Source organism: Muntiacus reevesi, chromosome 16 (genome assembly GCF_963930625.1).
Source record: "Muntiacus reevesi chromosome 16, mMunRee1.1, whole genome shotgun sequence".
In the NCBI taxonomy this organism is placed as follows: domain Eukaryota; kingdom Metazoa; phylum Chordata; class Mammalia; order Artiodactyla; family Cervidae; genus Muntiacus; species Muntiacus reevesi.
In genome coordinates, this window is record NC_089264.1 from 12830768 (window position 1) to 12854553 (window position 23786).

The window sequence follows — 23786 nt, forward strand, 5'->3', positions numbered from 1 at the left end:
AAAGCTGAGAAATACATTTTTAGATAATGTGGAAAGGCCCCCATAGGCAATTCAAATTTCATTTACTTTAATGCTTCTTCTCATTAAAAACACCTACACCTCCTAATGGATAAGACTTTTATCTTTATCATTTCTGTATCTTTAGGGTATGAAACATTACATTGTACTGAATAACTACTTGTTGAATAAATGAGTCTTCACATAGCATATTTTCATTGAAATTAGCAATTAAATATACGAATTTACAAGATATAGATATTTATTGAAAGCCTTTCTAAAATATATTTCTAGGGGCTTCCCTGGTGGCTTGGTGGTAAAGAATCCACCTGCCAATTTAGGAGACACAGGTTCGTTCAATCCCTAGTCCAGGAAGATCCCACATGCTGCAGGCCAACTACATCCTTGTGCAACAACTATTGAGCCTGTTCTCCACAGCCAGGGAGCCGAAACTGCTCCTAAAGCAGTTGCACTAAAGCCCAAGCTCCACAAGAGAAGCCACTGCAATGAGACGTCTGCACACCACACCTAGAGAGCAGCCCCTGCTCGCTGCAAATAGAAAAAAGCCTGCCCAGCAATAAATACCCAGCACAGCCAAAAATAATACCATAAATAAATAAAATTATTACAAATAAAAATATTTCTATTATATAATTAAAATGATGACCAATAAGTTTATCTGTTACTAAAACCCATGCTATGTATTTCATTAAAATCCTTCACCTTTGGACTTTTCTGTTCTTTCAATAACACTTTTTCTGTCAATTATGGTTTAAAAAGAGGAAAAGAATTCAGATTTTATTTTAATTCTGATTCAGTCTAGAATTGATTTGGAAAAAGAATTACTAAGGAACAAGGAGAAACAGTGACATAATTAAAATATATTAGGACTGGAAACTAAAATATTTCACTGCTTTGCAGGAAAACACTGTTATTCCTCCTGTTTTTTTAATTTCTGATGTGCTCAAAATCACTTGCAGGAAAGTGGTGATGCTGCAGTCAGATGTTGTCAGCACTTCCATTCCACCTGCCTGAATGAATCAGGCAGACCAAGATGACCAATAATTCCAGCAACCCATTTCTACGTCCTATGCAAATTAATGCACCAATCACTAAAAAAGTGCTTCTGTAAGGTCACATAAATGAAAGGCTGAACAGACAATATCAATTACTTGCATGTTGCAGCATGATGTCATTTACACAGCTTCTAATTAGTAAGTCCACTAAGTAAAATATCTACTCTGCAAAACAGCAATGACCTTTCATGCAATTTTTTCTAGTAGCTATTTTCATAATACTATTTCTTAAATCAGCAGAATTATCCTAAATATAGAATGAGACTTCAGAGAGATTCCTATGAGTATTTACATTCTACTAAAATTAACATATTTTACTTCTTCAATGCTTATGTAACTATGTACACATACATACACACATATTTAGCCAAATAGGAATAAAAATTGTTTTTCCTGTAGGATATGATTTTTTTTATATTGCAAATAGTAATTTTGCCTTCATCCTTAGATGGCTAAATATCACAAATATAGGTGTAATGATGCCAGCTACCACATTTTCTCAGGGGAAAAAAAATAGCTCCAAGTGCAATTAAAAATGTATTGTCATAAAATTAGTCTTGGATTCTATAAGCATTTAAAACCTTAACAATTTCATTGAGACATAGAGGACCATTAAAAACAAGTACACATTGATTTTTTTAGTCATTGCATTTAAAATGCACATTAAAAAAGGTTATCCCTAAAATACATTACCGATACACATTAAAATTCAAATATGGCAAAGACCTTGTTAAGTGTCAACCAAATTTTACTGTCATATCATAAATTCTAAAGCTTCTGGGTTCTTCAAAATTTCCCCACAGTTTGGAGAAAAACCATTCTGTTTGACATGATCTTCCTGCTCCATTATCCAATTTTATCCTGTTTCTAAGCAGGAGGTCAATTATCTTTGGTAAAGAGGTTGCCTGTGGCAGTCAGGGGATCATATTCCCACACCCATACACTACCCTGCCCAGGGCTGTGACACTTGGCGTTACTACTGCGATAACCTAAAGCGCTAACGCTATAGCTCCTGACAACGAAATGGTAGCACAAAACGGAGAGAAAAAGAGCTGTTTTAGATACCGAATCACAGATCACAACCAGATGGAGTACTCTCATGTTTTAATATTACCATATAAACAGAAAACAGGGCTTATTCAGACAGCCAAAGACGTGTGCATCACCGCCCGCCCTCCCTTGCACTGCTGGGGAAAAACCGTGTCTCTGCAGACGTCGGGAGAACAGGAACACATGTTTTCTTTCTAGTACTAAGGTCTAAGACAGGGCTGCAATTGTTGGGTGTAGCTCGGTCTGAAAGTTGAGAACTGGTAGGCAACCTCTAGACACGGTGACCTCTCTCCCGAGGGCGGGAGGTGAATGCTGCCAGCCGGCCCTCTCAAGGTCGTCAAGGGGACGGGGGTCCAGGGTCGATGCCCCCGTGAGGGCGGCAGGGGCCCCTTGCCCGTGGTGTAGCGCCGCAGTGGGTCATGTGATAGCTGGGCGTGTGCCTCTGTGCGCGCCGGGAGACGAGTTTGCGGGGTGTGTTGGAGCCTGCGTGTGTATGTGTGTGCGCGCAGAAGTTACACGTCTGGTTCTGGAGAACGCGGTTTTCCAGGAGGCGTGTGTGTTTCTGTGCATGTTTCTCTGCTCCCGTGTGAAGCGAGACTGAGACAAGGGGATTCCGAGAAGGGTCCTGGGCCAGGCGACGCGGCCAGGTCGGCCAGCGTCCGTCCCAGCCGTCAGCCTCTGCACCGGGGGCCAGGACCTCGGCCTCCGGGTGGCGAGGACAATGGGGTGCCGCGCCCCTCCCCGCGCCCCGTGCACCCACCTGACGAATCCGCGGCGGGTTCGGCGGGGTGGAGGCCCCGCCTTCCGGGGCCGGGGAGGTGGGAGAAGCCATCTTCCCGGTGCTCCGGTTTCCTCCTGCTGTCACGCCCGGGTCTCTCGGGTCTCCCGCGGCTGCTCGGCGCCGGGCCTGCCGCCCGCGGCCCCCGCCGGGCCGGGAGGCTCCTCCGCCGCGCCCGCGGCCCCGCCCGGCCGCTCCGCCGCAGAGCGCGAGGGGCGGCTGCCCCCGGGGCTGGTCCGGCCCGGCCGGGAGTCCTGGCCGGAGCCTCTCGCCCCCTGCCCGCGCCCACCTACCTCCCGGCGGGGAGACTCGGGGCCATGGCGGGCGGGGCCGGGCGCGAGCGCGGCCGCGGGGCTGGGTCGGCGGCGGCTGCTTCCCGGGGCCGCTCGCCGCGCGTGTGTCTGGATGTGCGAGCGGCGGGGCTTATTCTAGCGGCGCCGGCAGAAATGCGGCTGCTTCCCTCGCTGCTGCTGCTGCTGCTGCTGCTGCTGCTATCGCCGGGAAAGCGATGAGCTCATGGACAGCTCCCAGAAATATGTCTATATGCACCACTGACTGCCGGCGTTCGGGAGGTGGGTGGGGATAAGGAGGCTCCTCGGCGGGCGCTCCCGCATCACAAGCAGACGTTCCCTCGGGAGGCCCCCGGCCGCTGGGGCGCGTCCGGCTCTTCCCTGCGCGTCGCCACACTCGCTCGGCTCTTCTCCATTCATACCGGGCACACACGTCCTATTCAAACGTGTTCGCCCTTGTCCCGTTGTGATAGACACCCACCCCACCGCTAGCCTCCGCAGACACGCATTCTTTGTTCTGCCAATCACTCCCTCTTGATAAGGAGGAATTAATTTCTGGAGTGAACGCAGTGTGAAGAAATGCCACTGCGACTTCACCTGGGTCACATGTGAGCTGGCTGAGTGAAGTGACTGCAGCCGTGTGTCTTTCACGCTTTGGGCGTTTCCAACTTCCCCAAGATCCAGCTTCTCCCTTCCCACCTTCTTCACTATGAGAAAGCATCTTCCAGCTACTGTATAGGGTTGCTTTGGCCCCCATCCTCACTAAGACAGATGGCTCGCCTTCTGCAGCACTCTGAAGAATTGAAAGGGCAGGACCAGGTTTTGCAGACCCTCGTCTGTGCCAGGCCTCGTGGCAGGAGAGGTGAATTCCCGCACAGGGGCATCACTGTTTCTCAGGAATGCAGCTGGCACTGTCATTGACTGAGGGCAGACCGCTTTCCAACACCTGATCATTATCTCCCTCAGCTGCCTGAGGAAGTGGGAATTATTATGGAAGTGGAAACTATTATGACTCTTTACAGATATGAAGATGACTCTCAACAGATTACTTTGTTGCCTCCTAATTTTCCCATCGCCACAGACAGGCTCCTCTGCCTTCTTTCTCTCTCCCCCAAGCTAGTGTTCAATTTCTTCACTTCTTTCCAGCAAGATCCTCTATAAAGTTTTAACATCGCCAGTTCCTCTCTTCACATTCTTCGCTGAACCCACTCCAGGCAGGCTTTCTTCCACCTTCTCCACCAAACTTTCTCCTGACAAGCTTCCCAGTGACCCCCATACGTCTAATGGTCACTTCTCGGTCCTCATTTGGCTTGTCCTCTAAACAAGAGTTTTATAAATCGCTCCTTCCTTCTTGAAAATGTCTTCCCTTAGCCTCTGGACACCATTCCCTTTCGATCATCTCCTCACCTCACCGGTTGGTTGTCAGTCTCTTTAACTTGTTCTTCCTCATCTTTCAGACCTCTACACTTTGAAATGCCGAAGAGTTTAGTTCTGGGACTCCTTTTCTTCTCTATCTCAATTGTTAATCAACAACTCTGTGGTGGATCTCACAGTTTCATTGCTTTGAATAGAATCTATATTCTGATATGTATGTCCAAATGTATGTCTCCATCTCTAATCTTCTCCATTAAGTTCAAACCTCTGTTGCCAACTGTCTTCACCTCTACCTGATTGATATCTAAGAGTATGAAACTGATCATGTGCAACCTGAGCTCCTTTTTGGTTTTCATTGGAAAAAACTGGGCTCTGTTTTATCTTTCACTGCCAAATTAACTGCTCTAGTATAACTTTGCCCGCCTTTCAGATGCTCAGGACAAAAACCTCAGAGATATTTTTAATTCCTTATTGTTCTCACAATCCCATTTGCTCTAACAGCAATTCATACAGAATCCAACCACTTGTGTGTCCCCACCAAAATCTGTCAAGTCCAAATCACCTTTATCTTTCATGTGCCTGATAGCAAAAGTCCTAAACAGTCTATTTCTCTACCCTTGCTCTTCACATGTGGCTTACACAGGGCACCTAGCAGGGCTCAAAGTCCTCCTGTGTCTTCCCTTCTCACTCAGAGTAAGAACCAAGGCCTTTCCATCTTCTGATGTAAGATTAAGAGCTGTGTAACCCATCCTCCCTTCCTGCCCACCATCCCTCGAACTTTATTTCCAGTCGTCCCCTCCCTCACTCACCATGGCCACACTGACCTTGTTTCTGTGCTTTGGTTTTGAGCATGCTAGGCCTACTCAGGTCTCGGGTCCTTTGTATCTGGACCTCTCCTCCCCTAGATATCAACACGGATCATTGTCTTACTTCCTTCAAGCCTCAGTGCCACTAACTCCTTATCAGTGATGTCTTCCTGATTACCCTGTTATGGGGTACATTGTCAGTTCAGTTCAGTTTAGTAGCTCAGTCTTGTCTGACTCTTTGCGACCCCATGGACTGTGGCACACCAGGCTTCCCTGTCCATCACGAACTCCCGAAGCTTAACCAAACTCATGCCCATTGAGTCACTGATGCCATCCAACCATCTCATCCTCTGTTGTCCCCTTCTCCTCCCCCACTTCAATCTTTCCCAACATCAGGGTCTTTTCCAATGAGTCAGTTCTTCGAATCAGGTAGCCAAAGTAATGGAGCTTCAGCTTCAGCATCAGTCCTTCCAATGAATAGTCAGGACTGATTTCCTTTAGGATGGACTGGTTGGATCTCCTTGCTGTCCAAGGGACTCTCAAGAGTCTTCTCCAACACCACAGTTCAAAACCATCAAGTCTTCGGTGCTCAGCTTTCTTCATAGTCCAACTCTCACATCCATACATGAACACTGGAAAAACCATAGCTTTGACTAGACAGACCTTTGTTGACAAAGTAATGTTTCTGCTTTTTATTATGCCGTCTAGGTTGGTCATAACTTTTCTTCCAAGGAGCAAGCGTTTTTTAATTTCATGGCTGCAGTCACCATCTGCAGTGATTTTGGAGCCCCAAAAAGTAAAGTCTCTCACTGTTTCCACTGTTTCCCCACCTATTTGCCATGAAGTGATGGGACCAGATGCCTTGATCTTAGTTTTCTGAATGTTGAGTTTTAAGCCAAGTTTTTCACTCTCCTCTTTCACTTTCATCAAGAGGCTCTTTAGTTCCTCTTCACTTTCTGCCATAAGGGTGGTGTCATCTGCATATCTGAGGTTATTGATATTTCTCCCAGCAATCTTGATTCCAGCTTGTGCTTCATCCAGCCCAGCGTTTCTCATGATGTACTCTGCATATAAGTTAAATAAGCAGGGTGACAATATACAGCCTTGACGTACTCCTTTTCCTATTTGGAACCAGTCTGTTGTTCCATGTCCAGTTCTAAGTATTGTATGTGCCCACCCCCCCACAATGCAGATATTGAAATCTGAATCCTTATTATATCAGAATGTGACCATATTTGGAAATAGAGTTATTACAGATGTAATTAATTAAGTTGAGGTCATACTAGAGTCGGGTGGGTGCCCAGTCTGATATGACCAGTGTCCTTATTAAAAGGGAAAATTTGGACATAGACATATAGATAGGGAGAACACCTAGAATGTGAACATTAAGGGAGAGATTGAGACAATCTACCTAAAAACCAGCACACGACCAGACTCCAGGAAAGCAGCATGGAACAGAGTCTCCTTCATAGCCCTCATTAGGAACCAGCCCTGTGGAGCTATATCACAGACTTCTAGCCTCCAGCACTGTGAGACAGTAGATTTCTGTGGTTTAAGCCACCTGCTTGGTGGTGCTTTGTTATAGCGCCCCTAGAAGATTAATATAAACTATAAGATAATAACACCCTACCTTTCTTGTTTCTGTTACTTTGCAGAGCATCTCTCCTGTACACTTATCACTGTTCTGACATTTCTGTTCTGAGTTTCTGTATTTACTAATTGGTTTATTGACATCACCTATCACTAGAAGGTAAGCGTGAGGACAGGGAAGTGGTTTTTCACTATTTTTTTTTTTAATTTATTTATGGCTCTGCTGGATCTTTGTTGCCATGTGCAGACTTGTAGTGAGCAGGGGCTACTCTTCATTTCAAGTGCGCAGGCTTCTAGCAATGGCTTCTCTTGTCGCAGAGCACAGGCTTAGTCACATGGGCTTCAGCAGTTGTGGCTCATGGGCCCTAGAGCTCATGGACTCAGTAGTGATGGCACACAGGCTTCATTCCTCCACCGCATATGGAATCTTCCTGGATCAGGGATCGAACCTGTGTCTCCTGCATTGGCAGGCAGATGCTTCCTGGACCATCAAGGATGTCCTGCTCACTGTTAAAAAATACCTAGAACCTCCAGCACTTTGTACACTGCCTGACACATTGATGTTCAATAAATATTCATTAAATGAATTAAATATTTTTGTCAAGTTTGTTTGAGTACAGAATCATTATTTGAATTCTAATTCAAATCTTCAAGCCCAAACTCTATACTATAACTCAGACACTATACTATGGTTTTTCAAATGTGTAGATAAGAATTACATTCATGTTCAAATATGAAGTTACACCATAGAAACTGTTTATTTGTTGACCCCTTACAAGCATTTCCTCTAGCCAACCAATGTGAAAACTCAGGGTGTCAGTGTAGTATGCTGGTTAAGATGGTGAACTGAAGTCAGTTACTACCTTGAAATTCTAGTTAATTAACGTTTCTATACTTCCTTATCTGTGAAATGTAAACAATAACAGTACTTATTTTACAGTCACTGTGACTATTAAATGAGATAATATACATAAACATTATAAACACACAATGTAAAAACATAATAATATAGTTACTACTATTTTTTATTTTTTATTTTTTTAGTTACTACTATTTTTTAAAATTCTTATTGGCGTATAGTTGATTTACAACATTGTGTTAGTATCTGCTTTACAGCAAAGTGAATGTTATTCATATATCCACTCCTTTAAAAATATTTTCCCATATAGATCATCACAGAGTACCAAGTAGAGTTTCCTGTGCTATACAGTAGGTCCTTATTAGTTATCGATTTTATTTATAGTAATGTGTGCATGCCAATCTCAATTCCCCAACATCTCCCTCTCCTCTTTACTGTCATTACCTATTTATGTAATGATAGCTACCTAGAAAATAGGAGGCTGAATCATAGGGGGGATATATTAGGAATATGGGATTAATAAATATACACTACCATACATAAAATAAGGACTTCCCTGGTGGTCCCGACTAAGACTTCAGGCTGTCAGTGCAGAGGGCCTGGGTTGTATCCCTGATCAATGAACTAGATTCCACATGCACCAACTAAGAGTTTGAATGCTGCAACTAAAAAGATCCTGCATGCTTCAAGGAAGAAGATCCTGTGTGTTGCAATAAGACCCAGGCAGCCAAATAAATGAATACATTTTTAAAATGAAGACTTAAAAAAATAGATCAGCAGCAAGGATTTACTGCATAGAACTAAATTCAACATCTTGTAATAACCTAATATAATGGAAAATAATCTGAAAAAAATGTATACTGAATCACTTTGCTATATACCTAAAACTAATATGATATTGTAAATCAGCTATACTTCAGCTTAAAGGAAAAGAAAAAATAATAGGAGGCTGAAGATAAAGATGGTTAAAAAGAAAATCTCTATTTCAGAGAATCGGGGGAAACTTGGTGAGGGAAGTAAATGACAGTAATTCAGCTATGACCTCCTGCTCTTCTAGGTCATGACTGGGCACATGGAAATCCAAGCAGAGTCTTCAGTCTCTAGTGGCTTGGGGCATTTAATTCAAGTTAACAAAAAAGGAGCATATCAATAAATAATGTTAAGGTTTGAAGTAGACAGATAGGTAAGTAATAGGTACAACAATCGAGGTAGAGATTGAGACTGATAGATATGGACAGGTAGATTTATAACATAATCTTGTGACTGGGAAATATTTCCTTTTTACTTTCATAAATCTTGGCATCACTTGTCACCTGCCACAACAGAGAAGAGTATTCTGGGAAAGCGTTTGCTCCAGGGGGTTAACTAATGACAGTGTTCAGTCCCTAGAATAAGCAATGTTTAAAGCACAACACATCCCTTTTTTCTTATCCATCCCATCTATCCATCCATATAACAAACACTCAACACCTGCTCCATCCTCTTCATCCCTAATCTAGATAAAGATTCTCACCATCAGCTGAGTGGCTCAAACGAGAAACAGTACTATAACTCGAGGCCTCTCTACACTTCTTCCTCTCTATAATCTCTCACCAGACCCTGGGAACTCTCATATGGTAACATCCTGCTTCTTTTTCTCCATATCCATGGCTTCAGTCCAGGCTTTCAACTATGCCTAGTGTAGTTTCTTAATAATGACACTGCAGAGCTTTTTGTATCCTGGGACATCTTACATAATTCAGCCAGAATTACCTTCCTTAAAAAAGATATTCTCTGATTTCAAAGGCCCTGATGGCTTTCCATTGCCCTCAGGATAAAATCTATAATATCCCTTTACTTTGAAGTAAAAACCCTTCTTAATATTAATATATCTTTTGTGTTAAAGGGCATGTTTTCAAGAATGATAGCTATATTGTTCATTCCGTAAGTCATGTCTAACTCTTTGCGAACCCATGGGCTGCAGCACACCAGGCTTCCTTGTCCTTCACTATCTCCCGGAGTTTGCTCAAACTCATGTCCATTGAATAGGTGATGTCATCCAAACAGCTCATCCTCTGTCACCCCCTTCTCTTCTTGCCCTCAATGTTTCCCAGCATCAGGGTCTTTTCCAATGAGTCTGCTCTTCACATCAGGTGGCCACAGTATTGGAGCTTCAGCTTCAGCATCAGTCCTTCCAATGAATATTCAGGGTTGATTTCCTTTAGGATTCACTGGTTTGTTCTTGCTGTCCAAAGGACTCTCAAGAGTCTTCTCCAGCACCACGTTTTGAAAGCGTCAGTTCTTCGGCGTTGTTCCATGTCCAGTTAACTGTTGCTCCTTGATCTGCACACAGGTTTCTCAGGAGACAGGTAAGGTGGTCTGGTATTCACTTCCACAGTTTGTGGTGATCCACAAGTCAAATGCTTTAGTGTAGTAAGTGAAGCAGAAGTAGATGTTTTTCTGGAGTTCCCTTGCTTTTTCTATGACCCAACAGATGTTGGCAATTTGATTTCTGGTTCCTCTGCCTTTTCCTAAATCCAACTTGAACATCTGGAAGTTCTCAGTTCACATCCTGTTGAAGCCTAACTTGAAGGATTTTGAGCGTTACCTTGCTAGCATGTGAAATGAGCACAATTGTGCGATAGTTTAAATATTCTTTGGCATTGCCTTTCTTTGGGATGGGAATGAAAACTGACCTTTTCCAGTCTTGTAGCCAATGCTGAGTTTTCCAAATTTGTTGATATATTGATTGCAGCACTTTCATAGCATCATCTTTTAGTATATGAAATAGCTTAGCTGGAATTTCATCATCTCCACTAGCTTTGTTTGTAGTAGTGCTTCATGTCTGACTATAGGTGAGTGACCACACCATCGTGGTTATCCAGGTCATCAAGACCTTTTCTGTAATTTTATGGATAGCTATAAAAGAATAAAAAAGGAAAAAATGGATTTTTTTTTCCATATGAGAGTGTAAGATTTCTTTATGTTAAAACTCACATTATTATAATTTGGGTATGAAAATGTGTAATATATTTATATGTATGAAGAGAAAAAATTTAAAAAGTTAAATAACACCAAGAAAAAGTATGTACACAATTTTTATGGACAGATGGAGTTAATATCCTTATGTGGAGAAGACAAACACCTTATCAAAAGGGAGGAGGGGTTTTAGGGAAACTCACAAAACAATAGTGACTTCCAATGAACAGATGAAAAAAAAAGTTTAGACTCATTAAAAATAAAAGAAATTCAAATGCAAAATATATTTTCACTTATAAACTGTCAGAGAAGAGATTTCAAGTGATGAAAATTTCCCTAGAGCTTCAGAAAGAATATTCAGGCATTGTTGATAGAGATGTAAATTGGTTCAAACACTTTGAAGTGTACTTTGTCACTCTGTATCCAAAAAAAGCCTTAAAAATATGCATAACTTTTGAATTGGGAAAATAATCATGAACAAGAGCAAAATTTTTTTTTACCTGCAACACTCTTTATAATACTAAAAACATAGCAAATAAACAATAACAACCTGGAAATCATCTAAATTGAGTACATCAGTTATATAAACTCCGTATATCGTGATGTATAATAGAATGCTATTCATGCCATTTACATACTACTTACTTTAGGCAACTATTTCAGGTATGGTTGTTGTCCTAATAAAATTGTTTCCAGTTATTAGTTGGTTGGAACTTTTTCTCTTTGGTGCCTGCCTTTCCCAGGCTGCCCACAACTGACCTTTTGAGCCTGTTTCCTTCTGTTCCTCATTCATCTTCTGTTCCTGCCGCTCCGCAGTTTTGTTTTGTTTTTTCCTTTGGCTGAGCCACATGACATGTGGGATTTTAGTTCCCAGACCAGAAATCAAACCCTCGCCTCCTGCCTTGGAAGTTCGAAGTCTGGACCATTGGACCAGCAGGGAAGTTCCACTTCTCAGTTCTTGAAAGCAAGCCTTGCCTGTGGCGGAAGCCTCCTCACGAATGCTGGTTTCTCTGGCCAGAATGCCCTCATCTCTCTTCTTCATCTGATAACCTCCTTGTACCTTGAAACACCTGCATCAAGAGAAAGCCTTCCTGACTCCCTCAGACACACTAGAGTTTTGTTCTCTGTGTCCAATAAGCAATTTTCCCTAGTTCTATTTTAATATTTGCACTTTGTAATTTGTCTGTCTACACAGTTGTCTCCCCAAACAGACTACGAGTGCTTAACAGTTAAGGCTGGATTTTATTTTTTTCTAAATTCCCAATGCCTAGCATATTTCTTCACATTTAAAAAAGTACTTAGTAAAGCTATGATTTAAAGAACCACAACATGAAACAATATTGAATCATAATCTATAACCAGAGATAGCTGACTGCATTGAAGTTCCACCAAACTGTGTGTGTGAACGCGCGTGTGTGTGTGTGTGCGTGTGTGTAAGGTAGGTATGTGTCTTTGTATAAATAAATTTGAGAGACCTTTATATCAAATATGAAGCAAAGTAACATAAGCACAGGATTTCCCAGGCAGTCCAGTGGCTATGACTGAATTCCCAGTGCAGGGGGCGCGGTTCTGTCCCTGGTTGGGGACCGAAGACCCTGCATACTGCACAGCAGTACCTTAAAAAGAAAAAAAAAAAAGAAACATGACCACATCATTCTTAATTTACAATTCTCAGAAAACAGCCAACACTTCTCAAAGGGGAATGCTTTGTTTCCTCTAAGAGATTATAACTTCTTACAGACTAATAGAAATTTACACAGAAATTCATGATCTTGTGACTTTATCTTAGAGGCACAAAACTCCCCCAATGCTATTATATGCATCATAAATACATATATATGTTAATAATATATTTTACAGTTGCATTAATTAGCATTTCAAATCAAGCTTCAAAAAACATAGGGCCCCCAGCCTCTCCAATGTTTCCAATTAGCTGCTCTTCTCTGTTTCATAATGGAGACTCATTACCATCTTGCCAAAATGCATACATATTTGTGCAGGTCCAGAAAAATAAAAGTATGGTTTTTGGTGTGACAAACTTGGCTTTGAGTTTGGATTCTGTCTCTTATAATCTGATACATTAGGCAAGTTGCTGCTCTAAACCTCATCAGTTGTTTTGTGTGTGTGTGTATGTATCTGGTTGGGAAGGAGGTCTAATTAGTGTATAAAACATTTATTGTGTCTGGGAACTAAGTGAATGTGAAACTATATTAGACATTATTTTTTCATCAATCTGAAGTTCCCATTAGAATTGTTCTTTCATTTGCAGGCTTTCATACCTATCACAGATTTGGTCTTCACAACTAGTACACAGGGGAGCAGAAGAGCATGACACTCATGTTACAGTTAAGGAAAATAAGGCCCAGAGAAGTCTCCTTCTATGACCCTAGTCACATGGCTAGGAAGCACTGTTTTCAGAACCCTTGTCAAATACTTTGTCGATTTTACTACTGTGGAACTTTATTAAAATTCCCAGGTGTTTTCTGATTCTGACCAAAAAGCATTCTTTTCTTTCCTTTTCTAAATCTGGGGCTTGATTTCCCTCCACCTGCTTTTACTTGTTTGCTCAGATGAGCTGAAGACCATGAATAACATGAAATAAATGCTTCAGTGTGTAACCAAACTAGGTCACATAAAAAGCCGAATCAACTTCCTAAGAAGTTAGGGGTCTGCCACTGATGTGCCATTACCCGACCCATTCTGGTGTTTCTCACAGGCCGCACGCCGGAGGATGAGATCCATGTGATAGCACACAGTACGTGATAAGTGGGTGTGGCATCTGAATGTTGAGGATCATTGCTTGCAGCCCAGCACCTGGCCAGAGCCTTGTAGTTAGCTTGCAGGCATTTCTCCTCCTCGACTTCCATATATAACTGGAAAAGAATCTAAGGACCCATCTTATGCATAAGAGAAAATAGTTCTAATACAGTATAGTTGATATTTTAGCTGGGATTTGTAGTCTAAAACCCTCGTCCTTGCATTCCACAATATACCCTGTTGTTGTTTAGTCCCTAAGTCGTGTCTGACTCTTTGTGACCCCACTGGCTGTAGCCCACTAGGTTCCTCTGTCCATGGGATTTCCCAGACAAGAATACTGGAGTGGGTTGCCATTTGCTCCTCTAGGGCATCTTCCCTACACAGAGCTCAAACTCACATCTGCACTAGCAGGCTGATTCTTTATTACTATGCCACCAGGGACGCCTAGCAAAGGTTAAAAAAGTCTTTCTCCAGCTTCCAGACACATTTGAAAAGGGTAATAAATCTCTAAGGATAATTGGGCCCATTCCCAAATAAACATACGAAAACCATATTCACTTTTCAAACCAATATGCATAAACTCCAAAACAGTCTTAAAGCTAATCAACTGAAAGAACACAAAACAGACTGAGAGACTGAAATTCAGATATTCTAGCTTATATAGATCTTTTTTGGTAGTTTTATTTAATTTATTTTTTAATTGAAGGACAATTGCTTTACTTGTACAGATCTTGATCCAAGTTTTATTTTCATATTAAATATAGACTGAATGTTAGCAAACTGACATTGAAGACTACATGTTAGACCTGACCTGCTTGTCTTCAATTTTATTTCCTATCTTTTCTCTACATAAATCTTTGTAGAGCTGAACCACTCATCCTTAGATTAAATCCCCACATTTATTTTGGCCTGCTAGCAAAAGTATTACTGGATTTCCCGAAACTTCTGTAACTGCCTCATCCTCTGATGATTTATTACCACTTACTGTCAGTAGCAATTAAATAATTCTTACATATATATAATACCTATGTATAATGCTTATTGTACAGTATCTACATTTTATTTATATACTCTATTTCCCAGTAGCTATATCATCAACATGTTGAAGTCAGAGATTATGTCATATGCTTGCTTTCCCCCCCCAAAACCCAGTACAAATACTACAAATAGACATAAAATTAAAATGATGATTTTTTTAATTATTTGAGGGAGTTGCCAGAAATAGAGGGGGAAAAAGCAAAAGAAATGGAGTTTTTTTTTCCTCTTAAAAAAAGTATTATTTTAAAAATAAATAAATAAATAAAAATGAGAAAGTATTCTTTTTCGGCCTCCGGGTCGGGACGCGCAGGGGCGGTGCAGATGCGCAGTCCGGGTGCAGGTTCGCGGGCCGGCGTGGAGGGGTTCTGGCTCACGAGGGCGTGGACATAGAAATCCTGTGTCAACGTTAGTTTCATGACCGCAGGAACTTTCGGCTGGTATCTCTTTCAGGAAGCGTGAACTCTTCATTCCTGTCTCGGGGCAGGTCTTCCTCGGAGGCCGCACACTCTCCAGGGCCTGCAGGACGCGCTCGGCCGCCGTGGATGAACTTGAGGGGCGCGTGGGAACTTGGGTCGTGGTCACCGAGGAGAGGACGGAAACGGAGCGCTTCCAGCGAGGAGAGCCTGCGGGCTGGAGAAGCGTGAACTGAAGACCCCAGAGAGATGCGTCAGCCTGCCCCCACCTGCCGCAGACCTTGGTGGGGGCAGACCCACCACCTGCCCCGCCCTCTTCCGTCGCGTGATCTTCGCCATCACCCACAGATCAACGATGTTCCAGAAGGATACTGCCTTAGTGCTCTGTCCAGTCCAGCCTGTCTCCACACACTCTTCTTTCTAAGCAAATTGCATTTCAGCATGTCAGCTAACAATCCTTACCTGGATTCCCAGTGCCTTCAGGATAAAGTCCAAGTTTAAGCATGAACCGGCCCGTCTCCTCTCTGAATTAGCATGCCTCCATCCCACTGACTTGCCACGCACAGGCACACCTCTGTGTTGCCGTGTCTCTCCTGTCCCTCCTTTCACCTTGCTCACCCCTTCGCAGACTGTTACCATCTCCAGCACCCAGCGCAGGCTGGATGCTCTCCGCCTCTCGCAGGGCTTCCTTGCGGGCAACTTGGCCTGTGCCGCTGTGAGCTCTGCCTCCATCTGACACAGCTGACCCTGATTTCTTTTCCTTCGTCTCCACCGCACCGAAGCAGCAGGACTGCGCAAGCTCCTGTTGCCGCTCTCTGTCCTCATTAAGACTATACTTAGGAAGTGAATGATAGACTTATACACCCATATAATATTTCAACTTCATTAATTTAAAAAATTCTTTTCAAGATTCCTCATTGTATTTAGTTGCATTGAGCAGCTTCAGCTGCGTGCAACAAATTCTGGTAAATTCTCATTTCATTTTTATTCTGTTACAAATATTTTCTAATATAATTATATTATATTGTCTATAAGTTATCTAATTTATAAATAATTCCTGTTACAGCTTCTTGGTCTTGTATGTGCTCAGTTGTGTCTGACTGTTTGCGGCACCATGGAGCCTGGCCTTCCAGGTTCCTCTGTCCATGGGATTTCCTAGGGAAGAATACTGGAGTGGATTGCTATCTCCTCCTCCAGGGCATCTTTCCAACCCAGCGATGGAACCTGCATCTCCTGCATCTTCTGCATTGGCAGGCAGATTCTTTACCACTGTGCCACCTGGGAAGCCCATGGCTTCTTAAATACACCCATCATTTAAAAGTGGACATTTAATTTCCAAATACACGGGGTTTTTAAAGTAAAAAAAAATAAAAGTATTATTTTTCTCATTTTCAAGTCATTTTTTGTTTCATCAAAATAATAGGGAGTGTAGAGAGGCAACTTTTGAAGAACACATTGTTTTTTAGTTGACAACTTATTGATACCATACTACCTAAAGTATTCCAGATATTTTTGATTCTCATATTTACAAATATATTTCAGTATTTCATAAATTTTATTAAGATTTAGAAGTTATTAAGCTATAATCTTTTTTGTAAACTATTAAAAAGGTAAAGGTTAATACCTGTTCATGGTAAACAACATACAAACATTACAGGAGTGTATAAAGTGAAAATTAAGAGTCCTCCATTCCCCATTATTCTAGTCCCATGTCTCAGCAGCAGGCTACCAAAAACTGTCTCTTATTGTCCTTCCTAAATTCTTAGCACACTTATTTGCAAAGAGATAATAAGTATAATTTGGGGATTGTGTTATACATCCTATTTCTTTTTCACTGTACAGTATAACATGTTTCCATATCAGTACATATAAATCTACTTTTTAAAATGTTAATATAATACCTGATACCTACAAATAACTTATGTAACAAATTTATAATAATTAAAAAATATGAGCCTATATTGATATAATCAAACTATGGATTCTTCACATTACTCATTAAATTGTAGGTTTTTTTGAGATAATTATAGATTCACTTCCAGTTATGAAATAATATGCCAAGATTCCTTGTACACATTGTCCAGTTACCTGTCATGGTAACATTTTATGAAGTTATAATTTCACAACAAAGATACTGACTTTGATACAATCTACCAATCATATTCAGATTTCCTCAGTATTGTTTGTATTTGTGTGTGTGTGTGTGTGTGTGTGTGTATGAAGGCAGGTATACATTAAGTTCTATACAATTTTACCATCAATGTTGACTCAGATATCCACCACCAAATGCAAGATATTAAAGAGTTTTAACACAAAGGATCTTTCACATTGCCCTTTTATAGACACCTCTGTCCTTAACCCTGGTAAGCACTAATCTGTCCTTTCTATCTAAAAATATTGTCATTTTAAAATGTCATACTGAATATAAAAGAAATCATATATTAGTTTTGAGATTAACATTTTTGTTGAGTTCCAATTAAGTTGTTGCTTCCACCAGTGAGTTTTTCATTCCTTTTTACTGAATAGCGGTATAATTTAGCATCTTAATACTATAAGCAGTGTGCTATAATCAGATGCCACAGGATCTCCTATCATAACTTATTTTAAGAAATCACATCACAGTGACTCTTAACCATCAGGAATTGTGTTATGAGATTGAGATAGGCCATGCCTGTTTTCAGGAGTGTAATGGTAATTTCATGAATATCATCCTGGGTGTGGTGGTCTTTCCAATAGAAAAATGTAATATTCAAAAAAACATTTCATTTTTTATGTGTTTTATCATTTGGTCAACATGATTTAATTCGAACTTCAGAGACAGAAACAGTCACCTTGGGTTGGAGGAAACCCAGAAGACTTCTGACGTTCTTCTCCACTGGGATATCCTCCAGCTCAACCAGGGCAGAGTGCCTGGTGCATGAAGAGCCAAGGTGAAAACCAGCCATCTGAGGAGGGCCCCCGGGCAAGCAGTCTCTCACGGACTCACCCTTGTGTTTGGAAGAACTTCCTGTTGAAGAACAGGGAGTATCTTGGTGAACTAAGATAATATCGCCCCTTCAGAGCAGTTAGCAAACTGCGAAGGAAAAGGAAGACTGAGGAAAACCACAAATTTAGGACACATTTAACCTCACAATTGCTGAAACAGCTAAGGTGTTTCAGAAAATGTGCAATAGTATGCTCTCAAAAAACACTGTTCTAAAAAAGGAAATTAGAAGAGAAAACAATTGTGCAAATTTATAAGAATTCTCGCATATAATAGAACTTGTTTCCTTAGCGATGTTAATTCTTGGCAAGGGAATGGGGGAATACAAGCATAGGAAATCAAGTTAGACAAAGATTTATAGATGGGAAAATGTACTTTTGAACCTTTTATGTATTTTTAATCAATTAAAACGTGATCTAAGAATCTGTAAATAGAAGTAGAATATTCATGGGCAACTAGGAAAATCTGAATAGCAAATTTCATTGGTTTGCAGATGGCACATAAATGTGACTTTGTAAAAATAGATCAGAAAGAACAGGAGAGAAATGGGGAGTAGTTTATTTCTGTGGCAAAGAAAATAATGTCTAGATCCCCAAACTAAACAATATTTTCCTACTTCTGCAGAAAGTGCTTATATATTAGTTAGCTGTTAAGATAAATATCTCTATTGTTTTCAATTTAACAAGCAAGCAAATTTCAGTTTGTGTCCTTGGAATAGATTCCTCACTTTTATGCTTTCTTCTTCTTCTTTTTTTTTTTTACAGTGCAAAAAAGAATATGGAGAATAATAATGAGAGACCTGAATGAGGATGAAGCATCCTTTATAGGTCAACTATTCAGGCCCATTCAGCATCTCTAACTCAGCATGTCCACAACCACTTCAGCTGCTGCTTCTCCATGTTCTCACAGTGAAAACCGGAAATCCAGAGATTATCTCACTCTCCTTTCTCTCTCCGTCCAGTCACACCCACATCAGTTTTTAAATTCTCTTCTTTCTTCTTCAGTTTCTTTCGTCTCAGTCACCTCCTCTTTCATCGCAGTTGCCACAATCTCATTTCAGGCTCTCACTGCTCTCTTTTTCCTGTTTTACTGCAGGGACTTCTTGACTGGCCTCTCCCACTCCAGTCCTGAGATCTATCCTAGAGTGATCTTTTTAAAGCAAATGTGTAATCAGGGGGCACTTCTGCTCCCACTGCTTCAGAGTTTCTGTATAGTACTCAGGAAAAAATCTAAACTCTTTAGTTTAGTGCACGAAGCTCTTAACAATCTAGCACCGTCTACCGTTCCTATACCTGCACACGTTTTCCACCATCTTGCCTTCAGACATCCTGCTCCTTATCACTCAAATGTTCTTCCAGTCTTTAAATTCAGCTTGAGATCCCTCTTCTAGGTTCTGCTACTCCTACCCCCATGTCAGTCTCATTAAATTAATCTGTCTTACATCCTTATTTTACCTATCTTACTCATTCATTCATTCAACAAACATTTGAGTGCCTACATGTGCCAGGCATTAAGTATATTGTCATAATGTGGTGATGATTTATATGTCTCTCTTCCCCACTTGAATGCAAACTCCGTGGATTTTGGGTTCAACTTAAATATAGTGTCTAGTGGATGGATGGATGGATGGAGCTATTTAAGGATAGCTGACAGTGTTCCTTATAAGCATCAAAAAATTTTTATATTAATCATTTTATGTAGAAAATTTTCTAACCTCCCTGCATTCTAAAAAAAATACGGAGACTGCTTGACTCTTCTAAATGACTCCTTATTGCTATTTTTTGAAGTATTTAAGTTTTCCCTCTGCATTTTTCTGTTTCCTTCTTTATTGATATGAAATCATTGGTCACTTAGTACTGTTGTCAATATGCCACCTGAGGCGGCTGCTCTTCTAACACCATTCTGATCTGTTACAAGTTTGGAAGCCACGTTGTGAAAATTGCTATAACTGTAACAGAAACAAATTGCTATAACGAAACAAAGAAAGATTCAGAATGAGGTCCTAAAGACTCTTTTCTGAGAATGGTCATGAATTCTAGGGTAGTAGTCGTAATGACAATTATTTTTGCCTACTAAGATTGCTTTCCTTCATGATATGTTGAGCTTTAGATAGAAATGGTATTAATGTATGGTATTGTAAAAGACAAATCACAAGGTCAATTTAATTAAAAAATCTGACACAGTCTATGTATTCTTCAGTATATGAAAAGAGCATGAGCTTTGGAGACAGATAAATACAAGCCCAAATCTTTGTTCATTCTTTGGGTGACCTTTGGCTATCTCCCTTAATTTCACCTATAAGATCTGTAGCCTGAAAAACAGAGATTAAGTCACCCTTCTTACTGACTTGTTTGCAAGTAGAATAAGATAATAATTTAAATAGTCAACAGTCACGTGCATTTAAAAATTTGTTGAAAAAAAAAATTGTTGAGAGTAACTCTTATGTTAAGTGGACATACCACAGTAAAATAAAAGAATTTTAAAGAAAATAATTTAAGAGTAGTTGCCTATTTGGCATTTCCTCTTGCAAAAATGAACATTCAGAAAACTAAGATCATGGCATCTGATCCCATCACCTCATGGGAAATAGATGGGGAGAGAGTGGAAACAGTGGCAGACTTTATTTTTTTGGACTCCAAAATCACTGCGGATGGTGACTGCAGCCATGAAATTAAAAGACGCTTACTCCTTAGAAGGAAAGTTATGACCAACCTAGATAGCATATTAAAAAGCAGAGACATTACTTTGCCAACAAAGGTCCGTCTGGTCAAGGCTATGGTTTTTCCAGTGGTCATGTACAGATGTGAGAGTTGGACTGTGAAGAAAGCTGAGCGCCAAAAAATTGATGCTTTTGAACTGTGGTGTTGGAGAAGACTCTTGAGAGTCCCCTGGACTGCAAGGAGATCCAACCAGTCCATCCTAAAGGAGATCAGCCCTGGTGTTCATTGGAAGGACTGATGCTGAAGCTGAAACTCCAATACTTTGTCCACCTCATGTGAAGAGTTGACTCACTGGAAAAGACCCTAATGATGGGAGGGATTGGGGGCAGGAGGAGAAGGGGACGACAGAGGATGAGATGGCTGGATGGCATTACCGACTCGATGGGCATGAGTTTGAGTAAACTCCGGGAGTTGGTGATGGACAGGGAAGCCTGGCGTGCTGCGATTCATGGGGTCGCAAAGAGTCGGACATGACTGAGCGACTGAACTGAACTGAACTGAACTTGCAAAAATGAGCACCTGCAAAATAAGATAGGAGTATACTTCAGTAATAAATAGAAAGTTGAAGTTTCAGCAAAATGATAGATCATTAAAGTTTCACTGGGCAAATCTTACAAACCCTTTAAATGTGTGCTGTCAGTGCCTCTTACAAGCAGTCTTGTGACCTTAGCTAATTTAGGATTACAGTCTTACTTAGCCTCGTGTCAGGAGATCTCCCTTCTTCTACTCTGAGTAGCTCCTCTTCCCTGACAGACCACCAGGCCATTTTGGGAGAAGGTTTTGTTATTTGAACTCTAAAACTGTGCTAGGCTTTCATATCCAATAACTCATTTAATCACACTAGACAGGATATTTTTTTATGTTATCTTAATTTTTAAGTGAGGTATAATTGACAAATAACATTATGTTAGTTTGAGGTATACAACATGATTTCAGTATTTGTATTATTGTGAAATGACCACCACAATAAGTCTAGGTATCACTAGGCATAGTTACAAAATTTCTTTTTCTTGTGATAACTTTTAAGATTTACTCTCAAAAAAAAAAAAAGATTTACTCTCTTAGGAACTTTCAAATATGTAATACAGTACTATTAACTATAGTCACCATGGTATATATCACATCCCCATGATCTATTTATTTTAAAACTGAAGTTTGTACCTTTTGACCTTCTTCACCTGTCAGGTGCCGCCAGGACGTGCCTGGGCCGTGACAAGGTCACGGGACGAGAAAGAGACTTGCAAGGTAGCTCTTCCCCTCGAGGTTGTCCCGGGGGCCTGGTATGTCCCTCTCCTCCTTCTGTCTTACTGTGATTGGGCTTTCTATTAAGTTTTGGAAATATAATATATAGTAATAAGGCCTCCCTGGAAAAGTCCAAGCCTTTTTGGAAATGCTCATGATTGCTCTGGCTCAGGACACAACCATAAACATCAAGTCAAAAGAAAAGGCCACAGGTACAGTTTGGCTGCTTGCTTAAAAGATTATAATGTTCTAGAATAGAAAAGAGTAGAGGCATTGAGATTTAGATATACTGCTTTAGTTTACTTGCTCCTTGGTTGAGAGGGTTTTCACAATTGCTATTTCCTTGCTGCTATTTGTTCATTGTTTCTCTTTCTTTAAACAACATGGGATATTACGGGTATTTTTGTAGAGTTAGAAAATGGGGTACATAGGATTTCAATAGAAGATTTATATTAACCAGCTTCACTGCCATTATCTCACTATTAATAGAGGTGTTTTGCTGCTTTGAGGTGTTTTTGCTGTTTAATAGTTCATCATTGTAAACTGAGATTTGTGGTTTCAGGTTAAGAAAAATATCAGGGTTTTCTCATGGTACTATTCTCAGAAATGTCAAACATGTTACTGTGACCCTTCCCATGTATTGTTTTATTACCCAAAGAATTCATACTATATCTGGAATCTATGGAACATTGTTTTTGTTAGAGTGAGAATGTTAGGCCATTGAGGCAAGAAGACTATGTACAGGACATTTAAGAAAAAACCCTGTAATCGGGAACGATCTAGATGAATGCATAGGGGAAAAACATGGGGAAAAAAATATTGACAGAAGCACGAAACAATATCTGATGTAACATGTGCTGAATTAAGGGGGAGGTAGCGTTCATTCTATAAAAACTGAGCTGTCCTAAAAATAAAAAAAAGCTACCTCTTCTACGCAACCTTCTGTATGTGTGTCTGTCTGATTCTTCGCCGATGCCACTCATCCCTTGGGTATTCTTGGTCCTGCCAGGGCTGGACCGCATCATTCACCCATTTCACCCTCCTTCCTGCCCTCCAGACTGTACCGTTCTTACACACAGTTTACAGATAGGTAAACTGAGGCAGAAGTTTAAGCCGAGTTCTTCAGCATGATAGCCTAGCCCATGTGGCATTTGAGCATTTAAAATGTAGCTTGTCTGAATTGAGATGTCAGGGTGAAGTACACATAAGATTTCAAACACTTAGCACAAGTTAAAAGGATGTAAACTATCTCATTAATATTAGTTTCCATGGATTGCATGATGAAATAACATTTTGCATATATTGGCACAAGTGAAACACGTTATTAAAGTTGATTTCATTTGTTTCTTTTACTTTCTTTAACACGGCTACTGGAAAATTTTAAATCGCTTATGTGTCTCATATTATGCTTCTGTAGGACAACTCTGGTTTAAGCAAATTACCCCAGATCACCCTGGTAGTGTCAGAGGCAGGGTTAGAAGCAAGTGGTCTAGGGGACTTCCCTGGTGGTCCCGTGGGTGGACCGCTGGGTGGTTAAGAAATCCGCTTACAGTGCAGGGGATGCAGGTTGGATCGGGGGAACTAGGATCCCACATACTGTGAGTAACTGAACCTGGCCTGCCGCAACTACTGAGCCCGAATGAAGCAACCAAGATCCCTTGGCCACAACTAAGACCCAACACAGCCAAATAAATAAACATCAAAGTCTGGTCTTAGAGCATGAGCTCTGCGCTACTGAATAAAGCACTTAGTGGGTCCAGACACATAAAATCAAAGTGAAAGTGAAGTCTCTCAGCCGTGTCCGACTCTGCGACCCCGTGGACTGTAGCCTACCAGGCTCCTCAGTCCATGGGAT

At 40.9% G+C, this 23786-nt stretch overlaps 1 protein-coding gene across 1 annotated transcript in view; it reads right to left on the reverse strand.

The window, feature by feature from the left end:
• The window catches only part of ANK2 (ankyrin 2), a 679395-nt gene extending 676141 nt beyond the window's left edge, over positions 1 to 3254 (reverse strand). The window contains exon 1 of the mRNA XM_065907336.1: positions 2884 to 3254. Within this exon, the coding sequence (XP_065763408.1) occupies positions 2884 to 2955 (72 nt within the window). The 5' untranslated portion in view covers positions 2956 to 3254. The remainder of the gene's footprint in view (positions 1 to 2883) is intronic.
• Between the last annotated feature and the right edge of the window lie 20532 nt (positions 3255 to 23786).